Consider the following 27,579-nt stretch of genomic DNA (forward strand, 5'->3'; position numbering starts at 1 on the left):
AAACACAGAATAATGGACCTGAAATAGAGCTAGTGGCAGAGTTTTATACCTGCTTTTGTTACTTGAGTTCAGCTAGATGAGCGTAGCTGCTGGATCGGCTCAGCTCAACCCATGGATGAGGGTATTGTAGCTGGACCTCCACTTACTGCCTGCAGGATCTGGGAATGACTGATTTGATATGTAGTATGATATATGGTACCATTTGATATATGGTATGCATGTGTCATTTGTTTCTTGCACGTACAGGAGCAGCTGCTCCTTACACATCCAACTGCAGAATTCAGATGTTACCCACCAGTGCTGCTTTCTGACATTGTTCTCCAGTGGGAAAAAAATATTTTAGGGTAAGAAATGGTCCAACAAAGCCTGCGGGTGAGAGGAAACCAGGGCTCTTAAAGTGAGGGGAGATGGAAGCAGGAGCTCTACCAAGTCATGTTTCAGCAACAGCTGAATCTCATGATCTTCCTCCTTTCTACTTCAGTCCAGCAAAATTGATAAATAGGAGACCAGAGCTACGCTAATCTAATGAGCAGGGATCTTTTGTCATAGGTGTAGATATCAGTTCTTCTGAGCAGTTTTGTAATGCAAAAGAAAAACTAAACTCCATTTTGCTTACAGACAGCAATGACGTTCTTTGATGCAACGTGGTTCCCAGCAGGATAACCGTCCCGGTTGCCCATCTGGGTGATCTTCCACTGCTGGGGTCGCTGACCCTTGGATCAGACATGAAAATCAAGAGAGAAAATTTCAGTCATGGTAGTGTTTGTTTTGGAGACGGGAGGACCTGTACTGCCCGTGTACCTGATACATTTGGCTTCAGTTGAAACACAATCTTTAAAAAAAACACAGCAGACATCCCCTCCACACCAAAAGGCTGCAGACTGTTAACTGCAAAGCAGTCTAAAAACACCATTGAAATGTAAGGAAGGTGGCAATTTACAGATTTTTAAAATCAAAATAAGCACGGACTTTCAGTTGTTTACTCCAAGATCCAAGAAAGCAGGTTTGAGACGCTCTGCTAGGGGGATGTATCTTCGCTTTGGAAAGACAAAGGTTGAATCGAGAAGGTCAGGGAATAAGGAAAGGTAGGGGTGAAATACATGAGATTCCAGCAGGTTAGAGGAGACGATTCTGATGGCTCCTTTAGTTTCATCAATGTTACTTGGTTTCAGATTGGTGCTTGCGCTTCACCTGCTTATACATGTAATATTTACTTTCTCTCCTGCATTTTTTTCATTTCTTTACATCTTCATTTGTATTTTGCTGCCTTCTTTAACAGCCTTCTTTACAAACTCCTTACGAGCATGTTGTTCTCTTCTTAATGTATTAGGGCACTTATAGTAATCACCTTTGTCACCTTCTTTCTTTTTTTTAACTACAGCCCTCCTGGGTTGTAGCTCATTAAAGGTTTTTGAAATTCTCATGTATCTCTTCTGCATGTGGGATTTGAGGAGGGGGGGAACTTCAGAGAGACTTTAAGTACTATCACATAGTCTAATTGGCAGATAGACTGCGATTGTTGAAGGAGGAAGAAAATTAAGATTGTGTAGATGCATTTTTTTAATTTCAAGGTGGTGGACAGCTTTTTTTTTTCTTCTCCCTCATTTTTTTTTCTTTTTATAAGTAGCCCTTGTTATGTTTCTCCTTTGTTGTGGAGCCATTATGTAGGAAATATATGTGTGTAAAATTTCTGTGTAGGTACAGAATTATAGATCTGGAAGAGGGATCATGTCACTTTTCCGAGGTAGGATCTCCTGTGTATGTCATTCCTGCAAGGCATTTGTTTCTTACTGTTTTGTTTTGGTTTTTTCCCAGTTTGTAATGACAAAGACTCTACAACTTCCCGTGGCAATATCTTTCCCACTACCTTTTTATTAGAAAGTTTCCCTGCCCACAATATCTAGTTTCAGTTATTCTTGCTGCAGTTTAAATACCTAGTGCTTGCATTAGAGATGGAAAACCTTATTCTTTTCTTCCTTATGTATCTGGAGGCTGCTGTCATGTCCCCACTCTGTCATTTTCTTTTCCCCAACAGCTTGGTATTGCTGACTCATGAGTATCTGTTATCCAGTAGAACTTGCAGATCCATTCCTGAAAAAGCAACTCACAGATTTTTCCCCTAGTTTTAATTGGGATGCTTAATTATTCCAGCTATGTAAATTACCTTCCAGTTGCTGTTACTGAAGTTAATTGTATTTTTGAAGTCTACTTTGTCTATTTTTCAAGAACATTTAAAATGTTAATCCTTTTCTCCAAAATTCCTGCATTTGGGTTTTCTGCAGATTCAGTAGCGTCCTAATTAATAATGAAAAACCTGAATAAATTCAGAGAGAGATCCGTATAGAAAATGTCTCGATCCGTCCATCTAGCATGACTGTGGGTGGCTGAGAGCTGCTCTCTAAATACTCTGTCGGAACTGCCTGGTTCAACCCATCGCATCCATCCCATTGCTGCTTTTCTTAGCCTGGGAAGTGCCCTTTGTCCACTGTTCACGAGGCCATTCACTGTGTTGTAGAAGGAAATCTGATTGACTTGACCGCATCTGTTCTTGATAAATCTATGGTGGCTACTGCTCGTCCCATTATCTTCTCTGTGCTTACCAATAGTTTGTTTCAAAGGGGATTGAAGTTTAACTGATGAGTCTATAATTCTTCTCCTCCTCCGAGGGACATTTGACTTTTTCTAGTCTTTCAATATTTCAGCTGTCCTCAACAGGTTCTCGTGGTTACTGAAAAAGGTCTGAGACTGCCTCAGACAGTTGTGTGTGTCGGATGAAGTTCAACTAGCTTAACCAGTTTCTAGCTACTTCTTTTGCTGTTAGATTGGAGATCTTTTTGTTATTGGTGGCAGTATCAATTGTGCTGGCCACCTGCTTGAAATCAACCTTTTTAGTGAAGACAGATGCAAAGAAAAAAAAACCATTAAGCCTTAGGTCTCCTCAGCATCATCTGTCAATATCGTTCCCTCACTACTGAGCAGGGGAGCAACCTTTTCTTTGCTCTTCCTTTTACTGCTAATGCAATTACGCAATGATTTATTGTTACCTTTAAAGCTCCCCGCTACTTTTCTTTCACATTGTGCCTTGGCCTTTCTGATTTCGTCCCTGTATGCTTGTGCTTATCCATAGCAAACTGACCGCATTTTGTATATGTTTCTTCAGGTGTTTGAGATCAGAGGACAGTCATATTTTAGGCAGTTGGCCGCACATGTATGTACACAGGGGATATGACAGAACTGTTAGGATTTTTTTCTTTTAACATCTTCAAAAAAGGTTGGTCTCTGTCCCTCCAGTTTAAAAATTATATTTAGCCAGCAGTATTTTCTGACTTTTTTTTTAAATATACTAAAGTTTTGAATGAAATGGGGGGGGGGGGGGGAGTAAACGAGGAAGAGGAGATGTCTGTCGTGTTTACAAGCTACTGCTGTTGCTGCCCATGATTATCCATTGCCCACAGTGATCCTTTAGAGTGATTTTCCCAGGAAAGCAGATGGCTTTGCTGAAAGATGGTTATAACTGTGATAACTGACTAGCTCTAATCACGATAAGAAAAGCTAAGTGTCATATGCCGGTTCAGAGGGAAATCACAATAATGCCTATAATCAAGGTACCCTCATTAGAAGAGTAGTTGTCAGAAAAATTCTGCTTGGATCCAGACAAAGGTCAAAGAAAAATACAGGAGAGGACAAACTCCCATGTTGACTTGATTGCCAAAAATTAGGAAAAGGGCCATTAAAGCCCTGGAGGCAGTCGAGGAGAGGGGGAGGAGGAACGGCAAGACCTGGCTTAGTGGCTGGCACGCTGTGCCTGCAAGGTATTTTTCACTAGCAAAGGAGGAGGGGACAAATTTGACAAGATGTGGCTACTGGCCAACGCACCTACTGATCTCTTTATTAGAAACAATATCTGGCAAAAATTTGACTGAACACGTTCATCCCATCTGACTAACTTAAATGAGCTGACTGGCTTTATAAACGTGTCGTCGTTTTTCTCTGTTTTCAATCCATCATCCCGACGCATGCCAGTCTGATGGCAGAAGAACTGAGAACTGGCAGTGGTGAATGGCTTGTCATTTAGCTTCTGTCCTTACACAATGCTGTTTCTATCCTTAATAAACATTGTCAGCCATCTCACATATGTGGAACTGCAAGCGTTCAGTACTGATTTTGTAAATGAGTGAGCCTCGGTGGAAAAAGACGAGGTTGTGGATTATCACTTGGGCAATAGCTGAATCCTGGCAGCAGCAGGAGGATTAATTGAATTGACCAAGCAATTGCACACCAGAAGCAGCAGCCAACTTTGTTTCTGCTCTTAGGGGAGGACATTGCTGCCATTGCAACAGCTAATGTAATGTATTAGCCGTGAATATCCTTCCCATGCTGTGTTCATCAATTAAGATAAGTAGGTGATTTTTTTGCAAGGATCCAAATCACTAACATGAAAAAAACCCATGAAAGGGACTGAAGCTCCCAAGGGACTGGCAATATAATTTTACTCTTAATACTACATGAAACTAGGGTCTATTTCTCTTCTTTTGCCAACTTTGCTTTATTCACCTTTACTCACAACAGCTCTGCCAACACCACAGGATTTGTGTTTTCCATTGCTGAAAAAAAGTTCAAGTTTGGTTCGGATAGAAATGCTGTTAAGTATTTGGTTCAGGGTGGGATTCGGCTCACAGACTAATGTGATTAATTTGGTATCTAGATGGGATCTACATGACTTTGTGGTCAAAGGCGATGTACTTGACACAGTTTGCAGAGCCTGGAGAAGGATTTGGCTTTGCCTTAAAATGGGCACGTTTCTGCCATTCAGCTGAACTGCTCTCTCGACCCCGCGGGCAGCCGCCTGATGGGACTGACCCTTCACCAACTCTTGCGGAAGCCCAGAACATCTGTCAACACCTAAATTTAGGTGTCTAAAATGGTAGTTGCTGTCATCTGAAAGCTGAATCCCACTCACAGGGGTTTGAAGAAGGGAACGAGGTGGCAGCTGTTGGCTGGAAGCAGCAGCACATAAGCTTTTCCCTTACTTTTGTGACCACCGTTTCAGGTGCATAGGAATCGCTATACAATGGGTATGTCTATCATTACTGGATTATCTTGCAGTGAAAAGCTCTTCTAACAATTATAGGAAGTTCTGCAGCTAGCAATATTGTCATTTGAAGCAGTTATCATTAGCTTATGAATTGAATGGCAAACAAATGCATGAGGATAGTTTATACTTTACTGAACGTTATAATTTGAGTCTCAAAAGCATGACAATACGTTGTTGACATTTTCAGTATTAACACTTCAGCAAGAAGGGGTTTAGAAACTTCTTGGGATAGCTTTTGTATTTTTAAAAGTGAAGTTTCATTTAAACATTGCAAAATTGATTACCAGTTTTTGCAAAATTCTTTGAAGATGAAAAGAGTTATGTGAATGCTAAGCATTATTATTATTATTGTTAAACCCCCACAAAATCCGTAGGAAGGCCATAAATCCTCAAAATTAGCTGATCTGAAATTTCAGACACATGCATTTTTTTTGTGCTGTGTTGTGAAGGAATACAATTCAGTGAAGACAGCTTAATACACATATCCGCATTGTGACACCAAAGCACTGTGGTCAAACTCTTTTCCAGACACTAGACTTCAATACCGGGAGCGTTGCTGATTAGGGCTGAAGTACAGAGCAAATCCCAGGTTCTCATCAGTGCTGCACACTGTGTTTACATAATCATTTTAATCTTTCCCACAATAGCCTGCACCGGCATTTCCCGTATGTATACTTCATGCGATATACGCTAACAAAAGATTTAGGCCATATCATCCATATACCGTGTGCACAAGGAGTGGGGGGTCAGCATAAAAAATAACATTGCATTAAGTTCAGGTTCTTCTATAAAAATATATTCAGAGTTAGAAACTATTATAATTGCAAAAGGGGTAGTGCAATATTTAGCTGATAGCTGTTATTCTTTTCAAGAATATATCTACATATTTTTTCCCTGGTTGTTTGGTTCCTTTAAATTTGGAGACATAATGTTTAAATGGAGTATGTCCTGCATTTAGAAGGCAAAAAAAAAGCTCTATTTTAAACAATATTTAAGAATATGTTAAGTAATCAGAACAGCTATGCTTTTGTCATGTGAAAGTCATAGGACTTGCACAGCGGTTTAAACATAAAGCACAGAAAATTAATTAAGAGAAAAAAATCACAACATGTTGTGTGCCAGTGTAGTCGGACATCTTATAAGCTTCACTTTAAAGTTATCCTTTGTTAAATGTTACTTACTGCAAATGGTTACCGAGTACTTTGCTTATAATTAACAGTAAGATTTATAATGCGTTTAGACTCTGATTTTTAATACTATGTATTTGTATTAACATGTTGTATTAGCAATTGTAGAAAATATTCTAAAAATTTTCCTGGTGGATGTGAACATAATTACTTGCACAACACTTCAACAATCAGTTCTCTCCCACTTGAGCAGGAATAAGTGTCCCTCATTGAACCACGCATGGGAGAATCTTAATGTTCTTGCTGCAAATGGTGCTGTGTCCAAATGCATTAAATAGCCGATAAGCAGATAGATGAGAAAAGTTGGTTAACATGAAACGGGGGACACTCACGTCTGCACCTGTAGAGATTGATGTGATATTCATGGTCAAAAGTTAGATAAGTTCACCAGCATCTCTCATAGTGGTCAGTGGAACACTGAGGGCAGTGTCACTAATTGCCACCAGTAATAGTGGTAATTTATAAGCACTTCAGATAACATTGGGGTTTTTCTGACCGGATTACCCTGTGCCGTGATTGCTATACATCTACCAATGTCTAGGAAATTTCTGATTTCCTTTGCTTCTCCCATTCAGAGGACAAATACCAATAGCCAAATGCATTCCTCCACCGGGTAATTAATACAGGAGTACGAATTGGAAGTGAAACATGCAGAGGTGAATCAACAGCTGCAGGTCATTTTCAGGCCTGTTTTTCCTTCTGCATAGATACCTTCCAGGTGATTAAGGTTGTAACATTTCTGAACTACAGCTTTGGAGTATAGGACAGTGTAAAAAAAATGTTTTTATTTAAAATATATGCATGCAGAAACACAGTTTAAATTTGAAATGGATTTTGGATTTAAACCTGAGTCCCTCTCTGTAAATTAAACAAGAAATAAAAAACAATTCCACTTTGATGTTGCTGAAGTTGCGGAGGAACATGCTGTCAGCTGAATAGCGTTACTGTTTTCATTTCCAATTTTCCCTATTAAAATAAAAAGCAGCCAGTAAAGAAAATAATTTTGTTTTTGCAAAGTTGAAATATTAAAAATTTATGCCGGTTTAAGTTAAACTTCCTCAGATTTCTTCTATGTGCCTTTTTTTTTTTTTGGGTATGGTTGTTTTTCTTTCCACTGTGACTGAATATGAGTGAGCGTCGTGGTGCACAAGTCAGTGGTAGTAGACGTAAACAGAGGAATTATGCCGAGATATAACTTGAGGCATGTAAGTGAATCACTGGACCATCAATGTAGATGGCACGGGCTGTTGAAGGGAGTTCAGCCAACCGGTTGTATCCCAAATCAGTGTCCTTGGTCAATACTTGTAGGATTTGGGGGGAAAATAGGTCTGCCCATTCGAGCCATCCTCCTGTTCCCTTCTTTTGTTACGGCGATTTGTGTTAGTATAGAAAGAACAAATTGCTCGGGACTCAGTCTGATGAAGACACGTACGTTTAGATGTTCGCATACCAGCGCAGGGGTGGATTCACATGCTTGGACATAGACATCTCGTGTTATTTGAGTTACCGCAGCCTCTGAGCTGCCAGCAAGGGTCTGGCAGATGTGACAAGGACAGACAGGAGTCCTTCTTGCCTAGCAGCTGGAGTCCAGCAGGATCACCTGGGGATGTCAGGTCACCGTAGCTGCCTATGTTTGAGCCGCTGAATCAAGGCTGGGTATCCAAGCTCCCGAGGAAGACAGGAACAACAGCAACACAAGTGTCTCTAGAGCGACTCCTTGCACGCTGGGATATACCAGCTGCTGACTTACGGCTCCCTGGGCTGTGAAGGGAGCCTGCACGTCTGGCTGGTGTGACCTCAGCTACTGCAGGCACCTAAATTCTGACGTCTTAAACTGCAGCCTGCATCCCACCCTTTGTGTATCCCCTTTTCTTTTTGCAAAGACTAATCTTGATTGTGGCCAAGTTTAAAATTTCCCCAAATGTCAAAGTTACCTAACGTTAAGGCTTTTCTGTTTTCAAAAGAGACAATACTTGCTTTCAAAAGGGACAGAGGCTTTGAGTGGGCTGCTCTGGTTAAAATTTGGTGGACCAGCTGTCTTTGGAAATGGCACGTGACAGAGGTGTGCAGAGCTGTAGTCTGAATGGATGGGTGCTGTCACACTGTGTAGCTGTGGGTGTATTAGATGAAAAAGGAGCACATTTTCCTAATGGAAGGGAGGAGACAGCTGAGTGCTTCATTTTGCAATGATGACAGAGCATTAAATTGGTCTGGGGAGACAATTGTTGGGGGCATTGTGGTTTTTTCAGTGTGCTATGCATGTGTGTGTGATACATCACATTTTCTAAAATTCTTTGAAGCCCAGATCAAATTTTTGCAATAGCTTTGTGTGCTTTTGAAAATATAACCCATGCTCAATTTGTGTTTGTCAGATTCCTAAATGTCATCTGATTTTATCTGTCACTTTTTATTGTACAGCTAAACAAGTGCACCTACATACAAAGCCCCAGTACGGCATCACCTTTCATTTGTAACTTTAACATAAGGCACATGTTGTTACTTTCTGAGAAGAAACTGCCTACTTTTGAGCGGTGCCAGATTCACTTTGTTTACATTTTAAACACAACATGCATATTTTAAATGATTCATAGAAGAATCTACTTCTGCTGTTTACTATGTGCATGCATACATAAATATATATGTGTATCCCTTATCCTTACAAAGTTTTGAAATTCTGAAAGAAGTATGATTTTTGTGGTATTGGGCCAAGAAAATTAAAATTCCTCTCTAAAAGTGGGCATTAGAACCATTAAATCTGTTTGGCTTTGGTGGAGTAGAACACAATAGGAATGGTGTCGGAGCATTCTCACACAGGTCAGGTGATAGCACAGGCATCCTAAGATGCGCGAAACAACAGGTAAATTCTGTTTACCAACAGCTATGGCTAGTCATTATTTAACTTAATAATGAAAAAAAAGACAGTGGATAATCAGACTTCTTCCCTAAAGACCACTGTTGATTGTAGCATTGCCTTGTTCTAGGCTTCAATATCCAAGGTAAACCTGAGACTCCATGACAAACTGAAACTGGAAACACTTCAGTGGTTTTCATTAAGTCAGGCTACCTAAAGTGTCTGCTAACTGCTGCTTTCCAGCAACTTGGGGGGGGAAAATTAGTTTCAGTCTTCTTTTAATTTTTCAGAATTCAAGCAAAAACTCGAGAATTTCGAGAGAGACAAGCTCGTGAACGTGACTATGCAGAGATACAGGACTTTAACCGGACGTTTGGCTGTGATGCGGACCCAATGTACGCTGGGATTGCTTCCTATGACTCTTCTTCAAGTAGCGGCACAATAACGCTGAACACCCGACCACAGAGCCCGAGGGAAGGGCAGACAGTGGAAGCCTTGTACGCCCAAGTGAAGAAACCACGGAATTCAAAGTCTTCACCTGTAGACAGGTAGGCACCAGGCATCAATCAATACACTTTTTCAGAATCCACCCTGGTAATGCTTTTGTTACGGGAGATGACTGTACATCAATTGGAAAGTCAGAACTGCATTTTTATTAATGACTTTTTAAAAGCATTTATGTAGAAAAGTATTGAACTCACGCAAATCAAACTTACAGAATGGGATGCAAAAGTTATTTTCTGCAGAGCTGCTGTTTTTCTTCTCATTCTTCAGATGGTTTGCAGTTTTGGGGTCACCATTTGGTATAATTCAAATTGCATTCAAAGCTGTAACGTCATCTGGTTTATTTACCAGAGCTCTAACTGATACAATTGTGGAATACAACATTTCCAACCTATTCATGGCAGTTACAATATCTTTGGGAAGTTCTTACTGTTTAAAGCAAAAGTGGGTTAAAGTTTACCTGGATTCTAGTCCTACCGTAGTCCTGAACTTCAGTCTAGCAGGTGGAGTTTTTTTTATTAAATATAGACCCAAGTGAGTAAACTCCAAGCTTGACTCATGAGTTACTTTCTCTTAGGCTGTAGCTTATGATTTATACTCTTCCTATGGTTACATTATCTGAACTAAGTCGTACCCAGTTTTATACTGAAATTGGACAAAACTTCGGTTTCTGTTGATAGAGTTTTGAGTTCATTTGAAAACCTGAAGCTAAAACAGGCATGTAAACTAACATAAAGTAGAAATAACCAAAGGCAAAATTCACAGCTTTTTTGTACTTTAACAATGAAAATACATCTGTTTTCTTGGCTTACATCTATGATCTTGTAGTTCTGCATTTTCTTCATTTTAGAAAAGCTAACACTAAAATCCTAGTGCAGGAGGTATCGTTAACTCTTTCAGAGCTTATTAAGTTAGCTCATAGTAAAACCATTTGTTGCTTTGTTTTCAACCTCATTCTTTCCAGAAGAAAAATTCTGGACTGTCAGTTAAAAGAGCAAAGCGGTGTCTTTGGTTGCAGTGCTGAGGTCTGTATAGCCCTACATGAAGACTGGCATTCATCTTGCATGTTCTGTTCTAGGTGGTAACAGAGTCATTTGGTTTTGGTCTTAAGGAAAGTAGCTGTCATGCAGAGTTCAGCTAGTTGTCTAAAACCTTTTTTAATTTAGGACAGAGATTGGTGTATTTAACCCTCCCCTGGATCTACTTCGAAAAGTTCCTTTACATAATATTGCTAAAAACATATCCTCTAACATGACAAATAAGAAAATCTCAGTTGTGTTGTTGAAAGCATAAATTTTTCCTAAAATTCAGAAATGCAACTACCTTTTCATTTTCTCAGTCACCCTGCTCTCTTGTATTGCACTGTGTAAAGGGTCTACTTTTCATATTAAATAAACGTAATTTTTATATTGTGGGTATGTACATTATTTCAGTGAAGGAAGCAAAATAATTTTAAGACATGACAGCTTCATCCATGCACTTCCAATTTTATATTCCTTAGCCTTATATTGACTGGCGCTGGTATGCCCAGCTGCCTGACATTTCTGCACTTTTGTGCCATTGGAAATCAAGATAGTTTGGTCGGATATGGCTGCTGCGTGGTGACTCTCACGGCTGGTTTTGTTAAACCAAAGGCAGTGTTTCATGCTGGAGCTGAATGGCATCAATGTCACATCAGCAAAAAAAAAAGTTCTTTGATGCAAACCTGGCACGGCGAAATAGAAGACCTGCGTGACCTAGCTAACTCTGTGTGATTGCTGATAAAAGAGCTGGGAGAGAGTGAGTAAAACTGAAGATAACGGAGTACCGGGGGATTCTGATGTTAATCACAAGGGTAGGGCTGAAGAGCAGTGTGGTGGTTTTGCCCATTCAGGCTGCTCCTGGAGCAGAGAGGGACCCGTCTGTCCCAGCTGGATCGATCCGTGACAAAAGGAAAGACCCAGCGCACACAACGGGCTTGAGCAGAGGGAGAAAATGCAAGTCGGGGACAAGAACTGGGGCAGGGAAAGCCACCCCGACTCCTGCGGTAAAGGGGGGACACATTTGATGAGAAACACCTGGAAAGAAATAGGCAAACCAGATGGAAAAAGATTATTATTTGCTATAGATGTGCTCTGAAGTCCCTGTCCAAGGGTCTGAGGCATGAAGGTGTCTAGTGTATGGGGTTTTCTTTCCTCTCTCCTCACGCCTTTATTAACAGCCAAAATACGGAGCTGGTGAATCCTACCCGACACTGGGAGACCTTTTGGGGAATGTTGCAGCGACTTGCTCAATCTCAGGCGCAAATTTAATGCCCACAGAAGTCAGGTCTGTACCTCGGGCCCACTGCTGGGAGAGGGTGTCGTCTGCTTTGGTCACGGGGGAGGTGTAAGAGCTGCGAGGGAGCAGCTTTCAGTCTTCCTGGAGGTGCAGGAGGGACATCTGGGAGCTTGACCCCGTGTAACGTTCAGCAGGAGAGCCTGGATCGTTGCTGAGCTATCTTCCCAAGGCTGCTCTGTGCTTTACAGGCTTTAGTTTAGAAGTATTAAGAAAGTATCATCTGAGCATCATTTTAAGAAACAGTTGTGGCCATGTGGGCCTGAGGTACTTGTTACTGTGTTGTCTCCCTGTCTGTAGAATACCTGGCTCCTCGCCCCATGTGCATTGCAACTTATTTCTTGCCGTCCCTTTCCAGCAGTGAGACCTTCGCCCTTCACTCGGCATCTCCCACGATGCCCCTTTCCACACCAAGCATCCCAGTGCCTCCTCATGAGGCTCTTCTCCAGGGAGCTCTCTTCTCTGCAGTCTGATTTAGCCTGATAATGCAACAAGAAATTTGAGGAGAAATAGTTGGTTGCAGTTCTGCATCCTTAAAATGTTGTTTACATTAGCGTTCACCTGTGGTGAGCATTATTTTCATTGTATTTTACCCCTTTGCCCTGCTATCCTTTCCTTTCCTCTGGACGTTTCAGAGGTTACCTAAATAGAAACAATCGCTTCCAGCCTTTGTGGCTGGGAAGGGAAATCACTCGCAGCATGATCCCCTTGCGCTGAACTGCCGGGAGCTGGTAACGGCCAGGCTGTCTCAAATCTTTAGCACGTTCATATTAAAAGCAGCATTGTTTATAAGGGAAATGTTATTTCTATTACAGTTTGCTGCTTAGTGCCAAGCAAAATTTGACATTTAAGTATGTCCAAAAGGTTATTTAAAAGTCTCCTACAAAGAAGCCTATAACAAAATGTCCCATAATAGTTTGCATACCATTGCTGAACACTTATGACAAATTTTTCCTTAACTTGCAAGAGAATTACTGCGCCTGTGTGTGAGGCCTTGTCAGGGTCAGTTTTTCTTTAATATTCCTTCAACTTCTCTCCTATTTTCATCAACACATGCCACCAACTGATGTAAGTTTAACTGTGTCATGGCATATGAATGATAACAAAGTGGAGGACAAGTATGTAAACTGCTCATCAGAATAACGGACAATTTTATTTTATTTTTTGCAAGTTTAAGGATCTTACTAGGACAGCTATTGTAGTGATTCAACAAATGATGGTACTATCAAGTTGTCAGGCAGAGGTTCTCCAAGTTACTTCATAACCTAACTTGAAACCAGTGTTAAAAACAGGTCTGTTTCTTCATTCTTCTTCTTGGATATTTTATATTTGTATGTATCCCAAGCACTGCAACTGTCGACAGACAGGTCAAAACAGTAAGAAGAACATGGTTATTCCTTAAATAGTTTGTCTGTCCATTTCTCTAAATTAGAAAGTGGATTGTATAATGCCAAAATACAGCAAAGGAGAAAGAGATGTTAACCTACTCATTGGAAATTTGCACATCTGTACACACATCTGTACGTGTGTCAGTGAGATCGCTTTACCCATCTTGCCAAAAATGGCTAGTAAAACAACAACTTATAAATAGTAAATTTTACTCAAAAATATCCTTGCAGGACTTTAAGCTGGTTTAGAATTGCTTTAATGCAGATTTATGTTGCGTCAGAGCTAAATAATTGATGGATATTGGTGGAATTTGGGGAACGGTGGTGGTGGTGTTTGTTGGTTTGGTTTGGATTTTCAGTGATAGTTATCATCTGTTAAATAAGTCATTGAAACATGGGAGATTCTTTTTTTGGGGGGCTTCTTCCGTAACCCATGCATATGAGTAACTCCTGTGAATCTTTAAACACTTTCAGTTCCAGTTACACTAGTCATAGCAAGTCTCTCCAGTAGCGCTAAAAAAAGTTGGTTTCTGTTCTTGATGCTAGACATTTAAAGCAGATTCTCTTTCTTAACAGAGGAGGAGTTTATTGCTTAGATGAAATGAAGCTCTAGCAATAAATAAATAAATTTTAAAAATACGTTGAGAGTGATTGGTGATCAGTATAGCTGCACGTACGTCAGCTGCCCTTGCGGTGTTAGCTCCACCCTAGGTATTGATAGCTTACAGAGACAGGCTGCTAAGAAGTTTTTAACTTCTTGTGTTAGGCATTAACGGAGTGAAATCAAGGTGGAATGTATAATCTATGTTTATTTTACAGTTCAGGAAAGAAGTGTCTCAAGAACTGTGTTCTTGCGGGTAAAGCTTTTAGCTAAAAAATGTTTCTCCTATGTTTTGCATCATACAGGAGAGAAGCTGCACGACTGATCAATAGTGTTTTTCGTGTAGATGACAATGATGCTATACAATGGGGTTTTATAGCCATCACCTGACAGCCATAGCTGAGCAGTACGTAGAAAGACAACTCCTAATGGACATTTACTGGCTGTCACTCTGTAATCATTTCCCACCAAAAGTGCATTGTCCTGAAATATAATTGAAATAAAATAGGCACTGTGCTGCTGTAAATCTAAATAGCTCGAAAATAGTAGGCTAGACTCCTCCAGCATGCTGACGACATTTTAATGGAAACATAAATACCATAATCATATGCTTTTTGCATGCATTTTGCCATTAAAAAGAAAAAATGTTCATTTTAGAAGGGAGACCTTTATGAACTGGTTCCTTTTCTATCAGAAGTGGCATCAAGTTATGTCAAAGGAATATTTGGGAACTATTTTCAGTTATTTTCAACCCCACTTGCTTTAACTGTCATCTGTTTGGTGCGACTCTGCAAGATGCTGTTTTTAAGGTCACCACATACTTTGCTTGCTGCTTTTCCAAAAAGAAAGGGAGAACATTTTATTAAGATGTTAACTTTTATTCGCTCAGTGGTATCTTTGTGCGTAAATTGGCATGAGAGTAATGAATCCCAGAAACTGGAAAGAAACACTCTAATATAATATAGGAACATGTGAAAATTGAAATAAGCAGAACCTGTCTTTCTAGTGTGTGTAAAATAACTCTTAGCAATAGCAGAATGGGTCATGAAAGCTATGAAATACTATATTGCCATGCCTGGATAAATATTTGTTAAAAAAACAGGGCGCTTGTGCAGCTATATTAAACTTCTTTATTGGTAGTGTCAGTGACAGGAGCGTTCTGAAGTCTGTGGGATCATTTATGCATAGGAATCTGAGCTTATTGCCAGGCCCACCAGAGATGGAGATAGGAGTTATTACTCAGGGTGATGCATCCTGTAAATATTAGGGTATTTCTTGTTTCTTCAATGAAGGGATTTTTTGGCAGTTCTGGAAGTTGACTTGAAGAGCACTTTCATGAAGGGAAAGGCCATGGCACTGTAAACCATCTCACCAACGATATTTAAAACCTGCAGAGCTGTGCAGAAGGGTAACAACCTAGCTTAAATAAGATGATGAGTAAGCTCTTCCCTCCTTCCTCTGTTTACTTCTCTTTGCTGATGTGGAAGTGTTTTCCTGTGCCTGGAACCCTTGTTCTTCGTTGTTTATCACCCTCTGCCGTCAGTAATGTTTCAGAAATTAATAGTAATAGTTTTTAAATCTTTGTTTTCCAGTGAATGTCACCCTTCTGTGGCATAGTGAAACTTCATTCCTGTGAGAATCTGGCTTCTGGAAAGACTTTCCTGGCCTAGAAAATGGTACATATGTCATTATGGGATAATCAAACAGACTTTCCAAGACAACCTGCTGGAGAGCAGTGGGTTAATGAACTATTTGCAGTTCTCTAACGTGTAAAACTGAAAATAATGCTGGGAAGTCATTGTGATATTTTTCCTCCTCTGTCTGTGATAACCCGGAGAAGGATTAGTTAGAGCCTCCGTGAGACTCTTCATGGGGTTTAATTTCACTTTAGCGCTAACACATTGGGTTTTTTTGTTCCGCTACCCTTCATCCTATAAGCCAGTAATCCTTGCCCCCAGGACTGCCTAAAAATTAGCTTGGTCTCTCATAGACCCGTATATTTAGAACCCAATAGACACTATTAGCATTGGCATTTTATTATCTTAGGTTGGTTGTTTTCTTTTGTTCTTCCATCTTGATAGAATATAAGACAAGTTTTAATATAAATTCATGAGGATTTATGTAGGCTCCCTATTGTGAAAGTATGCAATTGCACTCCCTGTTTGGGTTACCACGTTGGAGGAATAAATGGCAGACTTACAGTGAACTCTATTCAACTCTCCCATTTTAATTACTTGAAAGTCCTGGTTTCTTTCTGAATAGATACCAAGCCCTGATACTGTTGTGAGAACCACGTCTTTCTCCGTTTACCACAGCCGCAGCCTCACTTAAACCCCGGTGGTTTTGCTTCCTCTCTCTCCTCCAGTCAGTTTGCCGTGTAATCTGAAGTGTGACAGCTATTTGTTTGTTTTTACAAAAGCAGCCCGAGTTGTTAATACCTCTACAAATGGTTGCAGTGGGAAAATGCACAGAAAGATAAGAGAGAGATGAACTTCCCTCTCCGGGTTACAAAGTGAGGGGGTGAAGGGGGGCCCAGCCGAAGGTGCCCTTAGTGCCCCTGTCCTGAGCGACTGCTGACGAGCTCCCTGAGATGGAAATCAGCAGTATCTGTTCAAGTTTGCAATTTTCAGTTCTTTAAGTGCAGCTAATGCTTTTGATTAGAGACTGTACTTATAAAGGGTAGATCAAAACCTGTCACTTTTCATCCATTTAAGGCCATAACATGTATTAGGATTTTAAATATGTTGTAACTAAAGTATGTATAATATTTTTCATTGGTATATTAGTGCAATTTGCACACAGATGTAGACCAGTTGGGTGTTTTCTTGCTTGTAGGAAAAAAGAGAACCACGTTTACATTTTTCAGATGGTAGAAGGCAGCATTTAATTAAAAAAAAAAAAAGAAAAGAATACTTAACTTCTGTATCCTAGTATGAAACAAAACATGATGTAAAAACTAGAAAAGGCAATGTCTCGGGCATCGAATGGTTATTGTATGGCTCAGGATTGCAGTCCAAAAAACCAGCTGCGTGTGTAACATGCACATCTTTATTTCCCACTAATGCCATCAATTCAGTTTGAAGTTCTTCATCCTGCGAAAATTATGTACACGGAGCTGAAAAAGCAGAGGCTCTCCCATTCATTAAATGAAGTGCTTTGATCCTACCAGTGTAAACTGTTAAAATCTGTTCTTTGCTAGTTCCGCTAACCAAAATTTGGATTGCGAACTGATGTTATGCAGCACTTGAACACCATAATTTAATCAGTTTAATTTGTTGTTGCTCTTGAATGTGGCCCTTTCTAAATAGAATACAAATTTATGATTCTTCTATCTTTTATGTCCCTCCAGTCAACCCATCTGTTCCTCTTTGGTGAAGGATTCAGGCTTCTCCTCTCCAAACATTTAAAAGAGCCCGGGGTTTTGCATGGTCGAGTTGTCTGATCAGAGCAGAGGGGTGCACAGGCAGAGCTTGGAGGGAGTGCTGTGTCTTCACTGAATCCTGTCTCTCCACTTGCTAAAACCAAATACACATTTTGAAGTTAGGTCTTTAATTTAATGTAGGTTAATGGATGAAAAGTAAAATAAAAATTATTTTTTTATTTATGTTCTTCTAATATTGGAGTGGTTTGGAGGGTTTTTTGCCCCGTTCTTTTTTTATGAATGGTATCTCCTTCACAGATGAGACAAACTATATTTAACTACATTGTTTATCCTTATGGCCAGTCTTGTTTGTTTATGTATGTGACTTAAAAAGCATCCTGCTTACGGTCGAAGTAGTTTGTCACTGGTGGAAGTGGTGGAGTCTAATTGTGGGGAGGAATCCTCTGCAGTAAATTTTAGGAAGGGAAAGAACATCACTACACATACTTGGGGGGTGGTTACTTCCTTTAAACATCTTGTAAACTCATTGAATGAGTGCTTATAAAACATACCACACTGGCAACCCTGGAAATTGAGAAATTGCTGAAATATCTCATTTCATTTTGTTCTTGGTTGGAAAGCTAAAAAACCAATGCTTTTCCACTCGTCACTCGGAAAACAGTGTATATTACTGCAGCCTTATACTTCATAGCATATTGTTAAAGAATTGCTTTATAAGGTGTTTGAAATCTTGTTCCTTAAGGCTCAAGCACTATGATGTGAGACATTAAAAAGTTTCTTGCATGACCTATTTTATATGATTATGTATTTCTGAAAAATGTTGTTCTAACATCAGACTTATTTACTTGCCATTAATTTTTTTTTTGTTCCTTATAAACGCTAGTGACATTTAAATAGCTTTTCAATCTGATGCATTCACAGGATTCTTTCTTACATGATGGATATATGAAATGTTATTACAGTAAATAGATCACATACTTGTAATGGATAGGTAATTTCATCTGCCCACAGCTTAGACAGTGATATAACATATAAGACTTAATTTATGAAAGACAAAGCGAAGGAGCAGATTTTGCTTCATTTTAACTTTTGTGTATAGTTTTGTAACAATAATGCACGGCACGCCTGAGTTGCATCGCATTCTGTAATGAAATGTCCTCTGTGTTCAGTCTCGATTACAGCCTTCCCTCGTTCCTGGGTTTCCCTTTAAAAGGGAGCACAGTACAAACTGGGATGAAAAGAGAATGCCGAATTTCTACTGCCAGCATTTTAAAAAGCAATTAGAATCTGTACAACTTCAAGGGCTGTGAGAACTAATGTCCCTCAGACTTCTCATTTCCACTCATCTTTGGGAAGGAAATGTATTTGCAGAAGACCCCAGTACCCGCAGTTACAGGCCTCCTAGGTAGTAGGAGTAATTGTCCTGAAAGCTCTCTGACCTGGCAAACAAAGGAGACAAAAAACAGTAGCATCGGTCTTTATTTCCTGAGACATAGTTCATGGCTCATTAATAGCTGTAGTATATATTACTGGGTATTGTACGCTGCAGAGGAAACAAGCAGAAGCTCCCTGTCATTACTATGTAATTGTGTTAGTAGATATAGTGTAAAAAAAAAGAAAAGAAAAAGGAAAAGAAAGAGAAGGTTTAACTATGTATTATTTTGTACATCATCTTAAACTGTGCTGTGTCTGCTTGCGTAAGATAAACTCTATGCATATTTGCTAAAATGTTGTCAAATTAACCCACCCGTTTCTAAGGATTGCTAAATGCCCATCAAGGAATGGAGGGATGCATTGAAGCTATTTTAATTAGCAAAGTGTGATTTAAAGGTTGCTAAAATCAAAAAGAGCTTATTCATTTTTCATCAATAATCATTTTCCTTAATATTTCATCAAAACCTGCTGATTCGGAGACCACCTTCTGGGCTTTGATTCATTATGACTGCAGACATAATTTAATTTTTCCCCCTTCCTCATTCTGTGATATGCTCTTTCATCTTTGAGACATTGTTAAGATGTTTCTAACATTCACAGATTGCTAATTGATCCAACTTTTTCAAAACTGTACTTAAGACAGAGTCTTCTTTTCTGTGGAAGCAATTTTCCATGCATTTGCTTTTACTAATGTTTTCTTCAATCTCTGTATCTGATAAAGTATAAATTCTCAAATTGATATGTTAAAAATTGAGGACATGTATAGTTTTATAGATGGCAAGTGAGGCAAAAATATGAGAGATGATAGAGGGAAATTAAGAGAGTTGGTACAGTCAGTAAGATTGCACAGTCACTAAGTAAGTTAGGCCTTTATAGTTCATTTAAAACTAACTTGGAATTAAATCAGTGCTTTAAGTAATGTTTTTTATCTAAATCTTTGGGGGATCATGAAGAAAAGCAATTATGGGAATTTATGCAAAGGCATTTTGTGAAAGGATGTACAATTAAAAGAAATTGCTCCTTTCACTTTAGTAGGGCTGTTCATCTAAGTTTTGTCTACATTATCATACTCCGGTAATTTCTAGTCCCAAAATGCACTTGTGTTACTATTTTAAGTTGAGATTCATAACCCGTCTCTTCTTGGAAGGTCTCCCTGTAGAGTAGTATCCAGGAAACTTTCCATTCGGGTACCGTGTTAAAACACGCGATGGTTGCTTACTCGGCGTCAGCAGAACGTAGTGGGTTGGAGCAGTCCAAGTGCCGTGGGCTGTACCCTGAGCCTTTTCTCTGGGTGGCTGGAAAACAGTCACAATCTTCATTTTCCTTTGCTCATCTCCCACGCGTGAAAAGCGTGTCTCAGTTAATGCCCGTTCTGTGCACACACTGTGATTTAGGGCAGGGCCATCTTTTTCTTTTCTTGTTTGTATCCATTTTCCTCAATCCAGTCTAATTAGAATTTCAAAAAATGTCCTCTACGTCTTGCTTAGATGGTCAGAGCTAAGTTGTTGTTTGTCCTCTTAAGCCACATTGAACAGTTGACGCAGACTGAATTTCATTAGCTTTCATTAGTTGCACTACTCTGATGTAGTTAAAATCACTGCAGCTTAAGATGTCAGAATTTAACAGGAAAATAGGTAGAACTGAGATTCAGCGTCAGGAATAATCCTACTTTATTGGAGCTCAGGCTTATGTTTTTTAATATTCCTCCTCAGGTTCGGATGCCTCCCTTATCTATGTGGCATGTCATACGTGAGCGTGTGTCACATTCAGCAGAGCACGTACACACGTGCAGAATGAGATGCAGGTGCAGGAATGTGTTTCACTGGGGCAGAATTTTTATGTGTGCATGTTTATGTCTGCCTACATTGATTTCTATTAAAAAAAAAAAAAATCTTCTGTACAATTCCTCCGCTCCAGAGGAAGTGACCTCCAGAACTCATCTAGTCCAACCCTCTGCTCGGAGCAGCTTTGATCGGGTCAGGTTGCTCAGGGCTGCGGTTGTTTTATTCAGGTTGATATTCCTGAATATCTCTGAGGACGGAGATTTCATCCAGCTCCCTGGGTGCCTGTTCCAGTATTTGACCAGCTTCATGCTATCTAAAAAAAGCAAAAGGAAAAAGAGAAAGCTTTTCATATCAGAATTTCCCGTGCTCCAGTTTGTGTCCATTTTCTCTCATCCTATTGTTGTGCAATTCTGAGAAGAGTCTGGTGTGGGGGAGGGTGGGAGGGGAATTAATTAATCACTTTGTGTAAGATTTGTATGAAAAAACAGATTCCAATTTTTCAGGCATCAAAAGAAATTTTTAAAATAATAAGGATTATCTTACAAAATAATACTTCATTATTATCATTGAACTTTTCCTTGAATGATTGCCAAAGTCGGTCGGCTTTTTTCTTAAAACACCTATTGTATTTCCGTATTTCAGAGTTACACGTAGGTATGTGGCTTGTTTCTCACAAATTGTTTTGAATATGTATTTTGTCTTTTTCTCCACTTCTTCAAAACTTGGAAGAAAAAGTTTGAGGACAAAGTATAACTCTTCGTTCTTGAAATACAGGAAACTGCCTTTTCTCCTCTATGATGTCACAGGTTTTGTATTGTGCGTACAACATTCAGCTCCACCAAAAACAGCGCATCTGAAAGTACCTTTGAGGAACGACTCAGAGTCGTGTGTGCTGTTGGACTGCGTATGCTCCTTGTATGTACTTAGCTCTTGCTTTGCAGTCGGTCTCATTCTGCTGGTGGAGAATTGTGTTGCTCCTGCACGGGCAGGGTTGCTGCCATGTGGGACCTGCTGCTCTGACAGCCTCTCTGCTGCTAAAGGATTTTCAGTGTTTCTCTTTTAATACCAAGTTCCTGCAGCTCATCTGCACAATTTCCTGGACGAAAAGAGATCATAACTCCCAGGGAAATGATGCCGTGTTGGCAGGGAATCATGAAACACAGGCTCCCAAGTGTTTCTCAAGGCCCTGCTCACCTACGTTTGTTCATGAGCTACAATTTGCAGATGGCGAGTGCTGTGGCATTGCAGGAGCAGAGCCTCAGGAGAGGCGGGTGCCTCCTGCCGAGCTGAAGGGCTGTACCGGAGGAGAGGGAGGGGGAAATGAAGCAACTCTCCTGTGGAGATCAGGAACGCTGCAGGAAGGTGTTCGGGGAGAGGAAGCTGCCTGCTGTGACAAAGGGGAGCCAGCTCACCCTCAAAAAAAAAAAAAGAAAAAAAAAGGAGAAGTCACCTGCCCTCCTCGTAAGCACAGATGAGGCATGAGGATGATCTATAGAAGGTTGTCGTTCATCTAGAGAGTGTATTTGCGAGAACCCTAAAGAACTTCATAACCTTTAATGGGGACCTGTAGTCAATAGAGCGACCGTCTCGCTCCACGGCCGATCCCCGCGCCACTCCCTGCACTGACAGGCAACCACCTGCACAGTGAAACACTGCTGCTCTTTAATTGCATATAAATCAGGGCCGGGGAGTGGAGACATGCCAGGAGAGTCTGGAAGGAGAATTTAAGTGAAAAAGGTAATTACCTGAGCTGGAACATGGCCAGAGCACCAAGGTTAACACCTGTACGCTTGTGAGAAGTGCCTGGTGATATTCTTCCAGAAACCATTTTCTACTGAGTTATAGAAAAGACCTTGTTAGTCACTTGGTCTGACTCCCTTTGTACACGGGATCGATTCCGACTGTGGTTTATTCCATCACTCGTGTAGCGCATATTCAGTCACTTGGAAATGGGGTTTGTCCACCAACTTTATGTGGAGCCATAGCCTACTCTCTTTCTTTTATTGCTCTTATTTGAGAAGACAATTGCCTGGTATTTAACCTAAATTTTTATTTTATTACCTCCATGTTCTCTTGAATGTACTAGGATCTAGGGCAGAAAGACATAAAGTGTCTGAAATTCCCAGTACCTATCTGAGAGTGTCCCTTGAGATCCTAAGGAAAGAGGAAAAAATTATTTTGGTGTGTGTTCCTCAGTCACAGAACAAGGTAGATTGATTCGCTGTTGCTGAGACCTCTGTTGTGCTATTTAGGCTGCTGGAAAGACAAAAGCTAGTTCAGAGGTCACCACATCACACCACAGAGAGACAAAACCTTACCATCTTCCTTTCCTTCTCTGTTTGGAGACAAACACAACATTTCTCCTTTTGTGAGCTTTGTTTAATAGTATTTTTCATATTTCACCCTCTTAGTTCATTACTCCATCTTCAGTCAATTTACATTTCCTGTGCAGAGCACTGGAGTACAGTTTGAAGCAACTCAACAGCCACATCCTCCAGTGTTCTGCCTGAGCAACTCAAACCTGCTTTTCACTGAGGAGATACGGAGAGCAGAGCTGCATGCTGCCTCCAGTCATACAAGAACTCTGAAAAGTATTTTTCAATTTATTTCTCAGTAAGATATTTATCTCATTTTATAATCCCCCATACTTTCATCTGAAGATGGCTAGCTCTCGAATACCTAGCTCTTGAACACTCTCTAGTAGGAGGAGAAATAAATTTTGTTTTGCTCTTGACCATGTTTTTGATGGGTGTTTTTCATTTGTAAGAAACCTACAGCATTTCACAAGGTTGCGCACAGTCTGTCCTAATTTCCTGTTATGCCTGTCGGCATTACCTGAACAGCTCTTCAGAGGAGGTATACAGGACATTGTGTCCGTTTGCTCATGTGAGACTCAAAGTGGACATCTAGAAGGAAAAGTTTCTTTCCTACAGGTTGAGCTAAGTCTCGGTAGCCATGGCTGCAATATTTGTATTCCTTACAGATGGGCGCTGAAAAGGACTTCTGCACATTCAGCAGATGGTTACCCAATCTCTATTCATTTAAGCTAGGCGGTTTAAGATCTGATTTTTATTTTTTGTTGTTATTAGTTTTTACAGTTGATAGCATAGCGATCATTAATATTTCACTGACTCTTATAATAAAAAAGAATTCTATTGTAATATTAGAAGGAGATGTTGAAACTTGCATGTGATTTTAAACTGCTGTGTACCCAGACTGACAAATTGTGCTAGCGTACAGGAAAGAAAAGGAGCTAAGAGAAGTTTAAAATCACGAGAGCAGAGGAAAGCAATTTTATACAGTAAATAAATAAGATATTAGGAAGGATGACATGAGGGAAGTGGTTGCTATGAGAGGAACATGTCAAAGTAGGAGGAAATGAAAGTTAGAAGCATCAGGCTGAGAACTAAAGCGTGCGAATGAGGTTGTGTGTCCGTGGCAAAAAGAGCTCTCAGACTGAGACTTGGAGATGACAAGAAGTGGGGATGAAGGTAGTTATAGGGGGAAAAGAAAGGTAATTACATTTCAGCAGTCCTTAATCTATGTCATTAAGCTCCTCGGCTATGATATAATTCACACACAATTCACCAGAATACAACCAATTAAATTCTGCTGTAATACTTTTTCTCCCTGCATGAGCTTTCCTCCAGGATTCACCTGAGATTAGGCAAAGGCATCTGAGCTCATTTCTTCCCTCTCTGCAACTTCAGCAGTGCTGCAGATGCAAAAATGAAGCCTCGACTGCTGCATCCCGTCATCTAGATTCAGCTGCTCTTCCCTCCAGTATCACATCAGAACAATTTAAAGAGGCGTGAAACAGCAGGAGCTGCAATGTAGGTGCTTAGGTTCTCGCTGCTCGGTCACATTACTATCTTGCTGTATCTGCAAGGGTGTTGCAAACTTGATTAAAAAAATTAATGATGAGAAACAAAGGGATGAGCAAAGAGAACAAAAGAAAAAAGTGAAGAGAGCGTGGAAGAAGTTTATTGCATGCAAGTCATCCAATTATCCCTGAGAGCCCAAATCCCTTGTCTAATTGCCTAAGTTGATCCTTCAGGACTGAACGGATTAAATGAAATAGCAGGGCTGGTGGAAAGCAGCCTATGGGAGGCATTTTGTGAACAAGCTTGCATGAACAGCGGAATGGAGTTTCTGTTTGCTTCTGTTTGTCTGGGCCTTCTGTTATCAAAAGAGTAGCAAAGAATGAAAAATATGAGGGCTTTTGATTAGAAAATAGTCCCTTCGGCTCAGAGTTGAGGCACTGGGGAGTGCTGGAAAACCTATCCTGATGCTTTTTATGCTGTGCTAGTCTGTATGGTATATCTCTCTCCGGGATCATAAACTCTCACTTTACACTATATTAAGTTCATTTGAAAAACTGAGGGAAAAGAAAAACTTCTTTAAAATATCTCAGTACGAAATCACTAGGCGCTGGAGAATGTCAGGATTGAGCTGGCGTTAAAACGAGAGCAGGCTGCAGCCCACATCGTTGTCTCACAGCAATCGCGTGTGCCAAACTCACAGCGGAGGGAAGACGACTGTCGGGCTTAATGTACCTTAAAGGACTTCTGTTTAATACATTCCTCTGCATACGCGCCAGATAAGGAAGAGTCCCATCTAATAGTCTAGTATCTCATCCTGTCATGAAAAATATCTCTGCAATTATGCCCTCCTAGACAACATCAACACCCCCCCTAACATCAAGGGGGAGAAGTATTAGGGTGAGAAAGAAAACACCGTAGAAGAGTGGAAGGCAGAGGAAATCAGTCTTCTTCCAGTCGTTTCCTGTTGACCAAATCCTTCAGTTTTGCCCAGTACGCTGCACCGTGAAAGAGAACTTTCAGAACACAAACAAATCCTCAAGCAGTGATGCTATCTCACTTTTATTTATATAATGCCACAGAGTGTGGTGCAGCGCTTCATAGCGTTTATAATAAGATCAGGTCGTCTCCCATACAAATCTTGCAGTTGTTATGTGAAATGTTAAGGCGTAAGACAGCATTGGCTACAGAATGTAGCTACAGAAATGTTAGGTGGTTCATTTGGATGTCCTCAGGTGACATCCAGCTAAGAAATTAATTTCCTGAGAGAAACCCGCGGCAGAATGGAAACATTTTCTGAATTAGAAAGAGCTTAGCAGGGAAGACAGAAAAATAAAATGCTTTCTAAGCAGTCCTAAACCTGACTTACACCTGCTTACACCTTCCCTACTTACACCTCAAATGTTAGTGAAGAATAATAGTTTTTAAAATTCCTACTCAGTTATTTCATCAAAACCTCTTCCCAAGCCTGCTCTGTGGTGCACACTGAAATGATTCATGCAGTCATACCGTCCTGACTGAATAATTGATACATTTTGACAGGCTGAATGTACAATGCATTACATTTGCTTCTCAGTATATATACGATGATTAACGTAACTAGGTCTTACGTGTGCTCATCAAGGGGAGAAAAATGCCCCAAAGAGAATATTATTTGATGGTTCGATGAACTGAACTTTGATACTGCACTTAGACTGTTGATAGCATTAAGATAGTCGTGATGGTTTATGGATCTAGCTGTCAAATTAGAAAATTCCACTGAGTTAGAGAGAAAACCTGGTGAAATGCAGAGAATTTAAAGAAATGCCATTGACGTGTTTAGATCCAAAATTCCTCTTCCCAAGTTCTAGTCTTAGCTCCAGGAGGATGAATGGATATCTCTGAAATAGTCTGATTTAATATGGTTCCATCGCACCTAAATCTGTCGGGATGTGTCCTAGCCAAAGCCACAGAGGTTCCACAAAAAATAATTCAAAGCTTTAAAAAGGAGCTTATTCATGCCTAACTTAGAAAGCCAAGCTATCTATATAGTCAAAGGAGAGAACTGGTATCCTCAGGAGGGCAATTCAGAGCATCCAAGTGAGATAGCTTCAGGCAGAGTTGTAAATGCTCCCTAACCATACATATTAATCCTGCCCTGAGGTAATGACCCAATTACCAAGCTGATACGCACTCATTAAGTCCCAAGTCAACCAAGCTTCCTCTCTGTGCATGGTGCAAATGAAGTCCATTCATGAAGGCTTGGCCATCCGTAGCTCTCCAGGGATTGTTGGTTTTGCTCTTATGATGTTGTATACCCCGATGTCATGGTGCATGATCATCGCTTTTGCATCTAGCTTTACAGTATCAGAATGAGGTGCAGGAGTGCTGAGATTCTCATAAAATGGAGGCACTGAGGAGGAGATGCTCACACACGGTTAGTGTAGGTATTAAGAGACAGCAATCTATATATAGTGCATAGAGAGATCTCCACAGGGTAAATCAAAGCACTCCAGGAACATGCTTTTCTCAAATGTCTGTGCAGGGAATCTGGTTTTCATAACATACACACTAAAAATTAGACATGTGACTATCCCATGAAAGGCAAATGCAGTCCCCAAATGTGAATGTTCAGAGCAACTTTGGATGTCCTAAAGCACGCAAACCCAGCCTATAGCTCCAGTCAAGAAGGATGTGGTGCTGCTGTAGGTTCCTTTCAAATCTGCCGTTCCTACGGAAGTAAGTCTTTGGGTAACTTAAATGACACTTAGATTTCCATGTTTAGGCATCTGAGTTGCTGATGCTCATTGAGTGACTTTTAGCTACAGTTCCAGTAGTCCGCAGTGGAAAGTTAGACCTGATTTGTCTACATGTAAGATCAGGATTAAAACCACTGCGCCTGCCTGTCCTTTCCTCTTGGTTTGATCATTCTCTGTCCTCGTTCCTGTGCGTAAGAGTGGAAAGTATTACACAGGAATGTGACAGTGTCTGGATGGCTACTGTGTACTCTCAAATACTCAATTGCACATAAACGTTACAGCATTTAAATACCTGTAAATGCTAAATGTTCATATGTCAAACAAATACTATCTAAAGGATTTCATTTAGAGGAATTTAATCATCAAGTATTTGGACCTTTCATTTGCCTCTCTCTCTTTATTATCTGGAAAGGGAACTTAGATTCATAACTGCTCTCACAAGCTGTTTTCTGGGACAGGAATATAGGCAAGAAGCAAA

At 40.2% G+C, this 27,579-nt stretch overlaps 1 protein-coding gene across 22 annotated transcripts in view; it reads left to right on the plus strand.

Moving 5' to 3' along the window:
• PARD3 (par-3 family cell polarity regulator) overlaps positions 1-27,579 on the plus strand; it is a 460,486-nt gene that overhangs the window by 350,053 nt on the left and 82,854 nt on the right. For 21 of the 22 annotated variants that reach the window (XR_012585424.1, XR_012585425.1, XM_074574241.1 and 18 more), the window contains one exon: positions 9,424-9,681. Coding sequence is in view for 20 of the 22 variants with exons in the window: in XM_074574241.1 (XP_074430342.1) it covers positions 9,424-9,681 (258 nt within the window). In the remaining 2 variants the exon portion in view is untranslated. Of the gene's footprint in view, positions 1-9,423; positions 9,686-27,579 lie in introns of those variants that run through there. The other variant, XM_074574247.1, reaches the window with a different exon arrangement.

The sequence above is a fragment of the Larus michahellis genome, chromosome 2, assembly GCF_964199755.1.
Source record: "Larus michahellis chromosome 2, bLarMic1.1, whole genome shotgun sequence".
Taxonomy (NCBI): Eukaryota; Metazoa; Chordata; class Aves; order Charadriiformes; family Laridae; genus Larus; species Larus michahellis.